This window comes from Tachysurus vachellii, chromosome 2, assembly GCF_030014155.1.
Source record: "Tachysurus vachellii isolate PV-2020 chromosome 2, HZAU_Pvac_v1, whole genome shotgun sequence".
Classification (NCBI taxonomy): domain Eukaryota; kingdom Metazoa; phylum Chordata; class Actinopteri; order Siluriformes; family Bagridae; genus Tachysurus; species Tachysurus vachellii.
The window spans coordinates 17,500,547-17,510,570 of record NC_083461.1 but is presented as its reverse complement, the minus strand read 5'-3'; the positions used below and the strand labels follow the sequence as shown (position 1 = coordinate 17,510,570).

At 41.4% G+C, this 10,024-nt stretch overlaps 1 protein-coding gene across 2 annotated transcripts; it reads left to right on the top strand.

Annotated features, from left to right (window-relative positions):
* Positions 1-464: 464 nt before the first annotated feature.
* Positions 465-10,024, top strand: znf281b (zinc finger protein 281b). 2 transcript variants are annotated; one of them, XM_060860999.1, is made up of 7 exons: positions 465-605; positions 2,395-2,817; positions 2,993-3,106; positions 3,235-3,358; positions 3,468-3,551; positions 5,517-5,635; positions 5,720-10,024. In XM_060860999.1, exons 2-7 carry the CDS (start codon positions 2,446-2,448, stop codon positions 7,337-7,339), a joined length of 2,433 nt encoding a protein of 810 aa, XP_060716982.1. In that variant the 5' UTR covers positions 465-605; positions 2,395-2,445; the 3' UTR covers positions 7,340-10,024. The 2 variants fall into 2 exon arrangements, with proteins under 2 accessions (XP_060716982.1, XP_060716974.1); XM_060860991.1 differs by having other exon boundaries at positions 2,990-3,106.

Below are 10,024 nucleotides of genomic sequence, written 5' to 3'. Positions count from 1 at the left end.
ATGCCATGTCATTTACTGTCTTTGTCTTTGATATAATGGCCAATCTAATAACATTGTTTAATAAAGACCAAAGAAAAATCTGTTGACATTGATGCTAGTTGAAAATTTTTAACCTTAAATATAACTCATTTGTCCACACAAACACAAACAAAAAAGGCGTGTATACAACAAACAGTGCATTAACATGTCATTGTTTTTGTTCTGTTGATAAATAACAACGTCTTTGAGCAACAATAACAATAACAACGTCCTATAAGGACATGCTTCAATTTTTAGTAAGTGAGTTGTGTTATGAAGTAAATAATATGCTTAATACATCGTACGAGCTTTATAAATGTAGTTTAATGGCTTAGAATTGATTTTATAAAGATAAGAGACAGAAGCAAATATTCAAATCAGCTGCAGGAAGTGATACAACACTGTCCCGCACGGGGACTCGTCTGTCTCCTCTCCCGACCCGTCCGCTTTACCCATAATCCCCCGCGCCGACACAAGATGGAAGAGGGCAACAGCTGCAGGAGAACAATGTTTTGGCAGTAAACGCTAACAGAACTGTGTGTTTGGGGTTCATTTAGACGTTAAAAGTCGGACGTGGACATGCACGGGTGAGTGTTATCGAGTCTACATATTTCTCCTGCCCGCAATTATAACCATATTTTGAAATACGCGTCGTAGCGACGCGAAAAGCCGGAGTGCAGACGGAGAGATGCGTCGGTTACAGACGAGCATCATTGTTTCTGTGTGCAATGGCACCGTGGGCCATTTAACACCGAGCTTTGATGCTAACAGCTTATTAGCTTTAGACTGATTTATTTGTTTGTTTGTTTTTATCTTTGTATGAAAAGGTAAACTTAGCCGTTACCTTTTGCACTGTGTTAAGAACGATGTTTACTCGTCTTTTTCTGTTTTACATAAAATAATAGAACTAACATTTTATGCCTGCAGTTGTTCAACACCACACGTTATAATTAGCTAGTTTTAGCTAAAGCTGGTTATTTGTCTGGGCGCAAAACGGTTTTAATGAATAATAATAATAAAAAAAACTGTACGAACTGCTTAAACATCGAGATACCTGGTTATATGTGGTGTGTTTTTGTTAGTTTAGTAGCAGTTTGTGTTATTTAGCCAGATATCCGAGCAGCCTCAGTAGCGCGCTGCGTGCTACACGGGAACGTTTTTTTGTTCCATAGCTAACAGACTTGATGGTGATAAAAGCCTCTGTGTTTGCTTTAACCTGCACTACCTTAAGTTGTGGAACCGCCTAACGTCTAGTGATTTTTATTTTTCTTCATTTATATAGAATTAAACTGTAAAACAACGTATAATGACTCATTTAACGATGCTGCCTGGTTGCTCTGGTGATCAAAAGCTAGCAAGTGTTTGCTAGCTACATGGCTAGTTATTTAGCTAGCTGCTTATTCAGACAGAGATTGATATGTTGACTAGCGTGAGAGGTGGATTTATTGTCTTTATCAGATAAGCATTTGTAATTGGTTCTAAATACAACGACCCGCTAACCCTTTTAGGGATGCTGGCTGAACCGCGTCTTCTATTCTGCTCGATTAACAAACATCAGAGCTGCTGTGATCTCTGCGTTATTCATTATTTATGGAAAGGACGTTAGCATTAGCTGGCTAGCTCACTCGACATAGCTAAGTTAGCTGCTAGCTAACGTTACCCGCACCACAATAGATGCGGTGTCGCGAAATCAAATCCGCACGAAGTCGCACGATTTTTCGCTACTTACGGAAAATTACTAATCTGTGATCGTAATAAAATGGCAGTTGAAGTAAGTTTGGAAGAGAGCTGCGTAATCCGTCCATATTTATGATATTTAATAGACTATTTCAATTTGGTGAGGTAAAAGTGACCTTCTCTCTTAATATATAATCTTTAGCAATATAGAAAAGAGAGAGAGAGAAAACCTTTCAGATTGCATTTTTAACTGGAAGGTAATTCATCTTACTATAGCAGCAGAAAGTGAAATGGTCCTGTCTTTTCTAACAAGACAAACGCAGACAATTTCATATTCCATCGAACAATAGCACTTGTACTTAGCAGTGAAACACACATTTTATATGATATCCTTATATTCAGTTCTTCGTGAGCAGAAACAAAGTCACCCCCAAAATCCAGCTCTTCTGGGTCTCCTCCAGATTACATTTAAGAGCAGCAAATATTCTCATCAACTGATTTAAATGCTAGTTTTATACACGTAATAGAAAGGAACATTGTGTATGGAATGGTTATGGTGTTCTTTACTGTTTAGCATGTAGTAGGCTTTTCCTGGCTGTTCAGCAGTTTTCGAGGACACCAAATACTTTGCATGTTTGTACTGGGCAATTCCTGAAGCTACGCAGAAACAAAAATCTTACCTGATTTCTATCTTTGCAGTGTACCTCATATTTTGAGCTGAATGACCGTTGCCCTCTTGAGGAACCAACCATGAGTATTATTCAGGACAAGTTAGGCAACGAGTTTCTGCGCAACGGCAGCATGGACCCCAATTTCCCCCCCAGCATGATCATGTTCAGCCATTTACCTCCAGTTACCAGCTTCACACGGCTCACGTCGCAGCCGGTGGTGACTGATTTGCCACAAGAGATGGTCCTGAAGAAGGAGAGGGATTCTCCTGAGCATGGTGGTGGCTTTCTGCACAGCATGGGCATAAAGCAGGAGAAGCTCAATGAGCTTGACTACCGCATCCCACTGTATGGGTCAGGTCCAGGGATAGGGGGAGGCAAGAGTTCAGACATGCTGGACATTTCCCTTGGAAGTCACCAGAACATGCTTCTGCATGATGTCAACATCAATAGTGTAAGTGGATGAGATGGGAATTGTACTTATGTGTGAAGTTCATCACCATGAATAATTTATCTATGGCTAAACCTTGCATTCCTAAAGTCTTGTACCTAATCCTATTATGTCTGCATTTGACTTGTCTCTTCATGCTTCATCAAGCTTAGTTTTATTATTCTTGTTTTGACAGCAGCTTCCTGGAAGACTAGGGAAAGACCCAAAAGACTCCACACACAGAAAAGGACGGCGGGCAAATGGGGAGGGAACAGAGGGCAGAGGCAGAAGGAAGCGGGGAGATTCCACAAAGGTGCTTATTCTTTCATTTTCTCACTCACCATTCACAGAACCCTTTGGGCCTATTTAATCGAGAAGAAGCATAGAAGGAAAATATGACTGACGCTAATGGACTAGTTTCCGCTTGTCTCTTTTGCACAGTCAATGATGCTGGATGGGGAGGGAGGACCTCTTTCTCCCAGCTCCAAGCCGCACATATGTGAACACTGCAACGCTGCCTTCCGCAGCTCCTACCACCTGCGCAGACATGTGCTCATCCACACAGGCGAGAGTCTTTCACTGCTATCCGATTCCTAAAGACACCTTTTTGCTGGAATGTTTAATGGGACAATTAGTTACCGTTGATGTTTGACCCTGTGTTTTGGACTGTACAGGTGAGAGGCCTTTTAGGTGCAGTCAGTGTAATATGAGCTTCATCCAGAAGTACCTGCTGCAGCGGCACGAAAAGATCCATAGTGGTAAGTCCTGTACCTTTCTGCCCCATTTTTTTGCAAAGTTATTTAAAACTGACAAAATGTTTATTTTTAGAAATAAAATTTTATTCTTACAGTTTCACCACATGCATTTACATCTGTAAAATTAGCAAATGCAACACTTTCCGCATCACCAAGTTGAACCTTTTTTCACATTTTATACAATTACTGTGCTGAATTTCACACACTCTCTCTCTATGCACCACCAGTTCTTTTTTTAAAATAGCAAATTAATTACATACAGTGGTGTGAAAGTGTTGGCCACCTTCCTGATTTTTTTTATTTTTTTGCATATTTGTCACATTTTAATGTTTCAGATCATCAAACAACAGATAACACAGGTAAACCGAGCATGCAGTTTTTAAATGAAGCTTTTTATTATTAAGGGAAAACAAAATCGAAACCTGCATGGCCTTGTGTGAAAAAGTGTTTCCTTTTGTGACTCATCCAATATGTCACAAAAGACCCCACAACAACATCCAAAGTACTGCAGGCCTCACTTGCCTCAGTTAAGGTCAGTGTTCATGACTCCACCATAAGAAAGAGCCTGGGCAAAAATGGCCTGCATGGCAGAGTTTTAAGACGAAAACAGCTATTGAGTCTCAGATGAGTCTTCATGATCCCCAAGACTTTTGGGAAAATACTCTGTGGACTGATGAGACAAAAGCTTAACTTTTTGGAAGGTGTGTGTCCCATTACATCTGGCATAAAAGTAACACCGCATTTCAGAAAAAGAACATCATACCACAGTAAAATACATCATACAACAGTAAAATATGGTGGTGGTAGTGTGAATTTTGCTGTATACCAAAAAATCCTGAAGGACAATGTGCGGCCATCTGTTCGTGACTTGGGTTCTGCGGCAGGACAAGGATCCAAAACACACAGCAATTCCACCTCCGAATGGCTGAAGAAAAACAAAATAAAGACTTTGGAGTGGCCTAGTCAAAGTCCTGACCTGAATCCTGTTGAGATGCTGTGGCATGAACTTAAAAAGGTGGTTCATACTCAAACCCTCAAATGTGGCTGACTTATTACAACAATTCTGCAAAGATGAGTGGACCAAAATTCCTCCACAGCGCTGTAACAGACTCATTGTAAGTTTTCACAAACGCTTGATTGCAGTTTTTGCTGCTGAGGGTGGCCCAACCAGTTATTTGGTTTAGGGGCAAGAACTTTTTCACACAGGGCCATGTTTTCCCTTAATAATAAAAACCTTTGTGTTTTCTTGTTATCTTTGACTAATATTTAAACTTGTTTGATGATCTGAAACATTAAAGTGTGACAGAAGTGCAAAAAAAAAAAAACCAGGAAGGGGGCCAACACTTTCACACCACTGTATACACGTTTTTATGGTTATTCATGTGTTACTACTGTGCAAACTCTAGTGAGCAACTGTAGACTACAGTCATGGCATTGCTTACAGTTATCAGAAAGTGGAGGTTTTTTATTTTGTGCGTGAACTACAAATTGTCATCTTAAAGAGGAAGCAAATTAATGCCATGTCCTGTGTGTTTTTAAAAGACGCTTCAGAAGTGGGCTGTAAGATGAAAGCTGGTCTTTACAGCGTACACAGGATGGGAGTGCTGGGGTCCCAGACCTGTGCCACTGTACAGAGTTTGAAAATTCAGCTGCCAATGACATCACAAAACAGTGCATTGCAAATCTGTCATATAACTGCACTTGGTACAGGGCAACATTGCCACACAGAAACACACAAACTCAAGCCGAAAAGAAAACTCACTTAAGACTGAAATAATGTCTTTTAGCATAGACGGTTGTTGTTGACCAGACAACCCCACTAATCTGAGCATGCTGACTTAATATGCAGTATTTAGTTTGATAATAGGTCACCCGTTATATTGGGAATTCAAGTTTGTATTACTTTTCTCTGTCAGATTGTCAAGCTGTTGAAAACTGTTAGTGAGGTGTGTATTTCCTTTACAACAGGAGAAAAGCCATTCAGCTGTGACCAGTGTAACATGCGCTTCATTCAGAAATACCATATGGAGCGACACAAGAGGACACACAGTGGAGAAAAGCCATATAAATGTGATACTTGCCAACAGGTAAGAATGACCTGACTTGTAAGTGCTTCTGAAAATTTTTAGAATGAAAATCTTACTCATTCCACTTTCCATGCGTATCTGCAGTATTTCTCTCGTACTGATCGTTTACTGAAGCACAAGAGAACCTGTGGAGAAGCCATAAAGAAGGGTCTGGACCCAGGAATGCTAGACCTCGATGATGAAGACCTGGGACAAGGCAGCTACCTACACACTCAGGGAAATACTAGTGCACCACCACGCAAGAGAGGCAGATCCAAGAACAGTGGGGAGGGTGGAGAGCGGCGGAGGAAAAAGACAGCTCCAGGGGCAAGCCAAATGATCGGCATGCAAGACTACGCCATAGACATGGCTGCTGGATCTGGGGCATCCTCTTCAGGGGTGGGAAACATGGCAGACACCAGCATGGCAAACCAGCATGTTCGCACTCCCAAGCTTGCCTATAAAAAAGGTGGACGCAAGGGTGGGGACAAGAGCCTGCTCTCAATGGGTGAGGCTGGCTCAAGCTCAGCTCTACAAGAGCAGAAACTGTTACCTCCTAAATCCAATCCAATGGATCTGCCTGTTGCAGGCGGGATGGATGGTCTGGGCCTCCTCCAGAGTCCGTCAGATTCAAAGCAAAATGTCATAAGCAGCAACTACGACGATGCCATGCAGTTTCTGAAGAAAAGGAGATACTTGCATGCAGCGAACAATGGTGGTGGTGAGTACGGCTCGGTCCACCTTCCCCCTCAGCAGACGGTTATCCAGGGCGGTATTGGCGAACCCACACTGGCATTACTGGACACTTCACCTCTCGTCAGTGTTGACAAGCACGATAAGTCAGGTATCCCAGACGAGGTACTGCAGAGCCTACTGGATCACTACTCCCATAAAAGTGATGTGACTTTTGACCTCTCAGAACCACACCATGTGGAGTTGCATGCTACTTCAGCAACACCTGAGCTTGGGGCAGATGAAAGCTCTTCAAACGGCTCAGCCGACAAAAATGGCGTCATGAATGAGTATTCAAAGTTCCTGCTGCAGACACTGGAGAGGACAAGCCATGGCAGTAGTGGCATCTTTACATTCTTCCCGGAGAAACACATGTATGCTACGTCTCCTCTGGAGTGTACCTTCAGCCAGTCTGTCTCTTCCCCCCATGGTCCTTCATCTGTCTCTGTGCTACCAAAGCCCCACTTCAGCATGCTGGTGGGTTCCCAGTCTCCTGCTCACAACTCTCCTTCCTCCCAGCAGGCCTTTCACCTGAGTGCCCTAGAGCCCTCTGCCCACCAGCAGCTAACGCCATCTCAAGAGCTCACTGAACAGTTGGATACCCAGGAACTTGATAACGGTAGAGGGCAGAAGGAGCAGCAGGTGAAGAACGGTAACGGCACCAGTGCAAACACCACCAGCAGCGGCTCCACTTCTGTCTACTCCCTATCTTCCCCTCCTGATCTGACGGCCCTGGAACCATCCAAGGAGGTGGACATGCGCCCCACATTTCAGATCGAGAACTTCGCTCAGGCATTCGGGTCCCAGTTCAAATCCGAGCGCCGGACCCCATTGGCGTACAGCTCTGACCCCCAGATCGTTGTTGTCGAGGTTGACCCCCGAATATCGCGAACTCCCGTGTCGGAATTCTCAGGGTATACCAGTCTGTTAGCTGAAGTAAATGAGCCAGCTAGCTCAGGAACCAAAACCCCCACGAGCCAAAGCTACAGGTAAAGGTTTTGGTAGCCAACCTAACCCTGCAGTTTGGGACAAGGACGTTCCCCAATGCCCTCAACCCCAATTCCCTCTTTTTTAAAGCAAGATAAAATATTAATTATTACACTGCCATTAATTGTTAATACTCTACCAGGGAAGGTCTATCTGACCTCAAATGCAATTTTTTTTATATTCTTCTTTTTTTTAAATATGTATTTTAGTTCCTTGTTTTATTAGTGTAGCCATTTCTGTGATTAGAGGGTAGGTAATGACTGGCTTGACTTTTCATAAACCCTGTGTTTTAGCAATCAGGATAGAATTGTAAAATAGATGAAGATGATCTATAGTAATAACTATTGTCAGGGTGTGGCCCAGTATTCAGTGGCAGAAAATGTCAGCCTATTGTCTGTTACAATAATTGAAAGTATTACTCAGGAAAAAGCATTTTTTTAAAACAATTTGTGCAACTAGCACTGCTTTTTTTTTTTAAACAAGTATAGTTTAAAACTACAGTGAATCTTGTTTTCTGAAATTCCTTGAGGAAGAAAAAAATCTAATCCACACTCAGCCTACCTGTTCAGCTGATCACACTGGTCAATCTTTCCACTACTTGTACATATGCAGAGATTATGGTACTTTGTCAATGTGAAAACACTGCTTACTTTAATCACTAAAGGACAAACCTAAGACATGGTTGCGAACCTAAATGCACCCTCACAGTCCCATGTGAATGCTTATGGATGTCTGTGCGTGTTAAGTGGCGTCTTCACAGCTACTGTAATATGGCCTCAGGGTTTGTCCTACGCAGGCTGATTTATACTTCTGCATCTGCGAATGTGTGTAAGTGTCCTACAAAACCTTTCACTTACATGACTGCTACTACAGTAGAGGGCAGTGTTGCATGTAGCAATCCAGAATGTTCTGAACTCCAATCAAAGAGGAGTCTCACACTTCACTGATGGATTGATTTTAAACTTTTATTTACACTTCTAACAAAGAGCTTTAATGTCATGTCTCTTCCGCAATTCAGTCCTTAATCTGCTCCATTTTGCGCACGTGTTAGTTCTGGGCTGTGTGTAGAGCTCTTTGGGTCTCATCGCATCCCTGACATTAGAATATACACTTTCCTGCCCAAACAATCAGTGTCATGAGCAACAGATTGTCATGAGGCATAACAGTGTTTGTGTGGATTCCCCCTCAAGCTCCACTTACCCGTAACCTATTTCGCCTTGTCTTAATGCTTTGCAGAAATATAAATCAGCCATTAATTATACCCAGTTTTTAAATGTCGGCTCTCATCCCTTTTATTTCTCAAGGAATCATATTAGCACTTTTACCACTGAAGACAAAAACTGTTGGATTACAAATACATACATGCTTTTGTTCAGAGGAAAGCTGTGATTTTTTTTTTTTTTTTTTTTTTTTTTTAAAAAATAAAGAAAATGGGTGTTTATTGCTAGTGGCATTTTTTTTTAATATATAGTGGGATGTGAGGGTTATTTGCATGATTTGTTTTAGTAATGCTGTCGACATGGATGCCATACCAATTTTTGTGCTGTGGAGCCTTGTGTGTAAGTACAAGGCCTCTTTGTATTCAAAGTGTATTTAAGTATTAAGTTGATTATGCTTTTGAGTGAATAGCTGCATTTGGAATTCTACCTCTCAAATTACAAATTTGATGCCTAATGGACAAAAATGCAAACTTCCCTTTCAAGGTCTTGCTTGGAGAACCATCCAAGATATGGACTTTTAATCTCATGCAAATCTGAATTTATGGACCTGAACCTGTTTAATTTTAATACTTTTTTTTGTTTTGTTTTGTTATTAGCCATGAAATCAGGAGTCAAACAGCCCGAGGAGACTTGTGAATCTGTTCCCCATTTCCTTTTCCCACCCACAAATGCAATCCTTGCTGTGCCCGTGAACGGAGCAGGAAGACCCCTGTGTCTTCCTTCCATGTCTCCTGCTCCTATCCAGCATGAACGGGACCCAGCTATTGGCCTCAGTCCCTTATCAGAGAACTGCTGATCCTGCACTAGTCTCTGGGCTCAAAACTGAAATGCTGCACTCCAAACTTGTCCCATACTTTTAAAAAAAAAAAAAAAAAAAAAAAAAGGAAAAAAGTGGCAAAAAGAACACAATTGACCTTAATATACCTCATATCACTGTATACACGACAAAACCAGGGACGTGTTTCATGTAGCCTATATAGTGGTAATATTGTAGTGTACATCAGCCATATTGTAGAACCTTATAATGCCATCTGTGTTTACGATTCTCATTCATGTTGGTCTGTTGAACTACTTTTTTTTTGTGTGTGTGTCTGTTAAGCAATTTTGCCAAGCAGTGTTTCCGTGTAGATCTCTTTCCCCTTTAGGATTTCTTGAATTTGTTTCATGTTCTTCTCTCTCCCCCCCCGTTTTGTTACTTGCCATGTGTTTTGATATGATCTTTAGAAAGATTTTGTTTACAGTTATGTACAAAACACTAAAAATGTGTTTTCTTTCCCATTTGATTTTGTTGTCTGATGCATGATATGAAGTTTTTTTGTATGGCTTTTTTCTGATCACAATTGCACCAAATTTGTTTTGTAGCAGATTTGTCCTCATCTTCAAACTTTTCTTTTTGTGACTCTACAGGGCTGAACATGTCAGATGACTTTATATATGATTAGATAAGCCAATAAAACCTTTTGTTATGAAA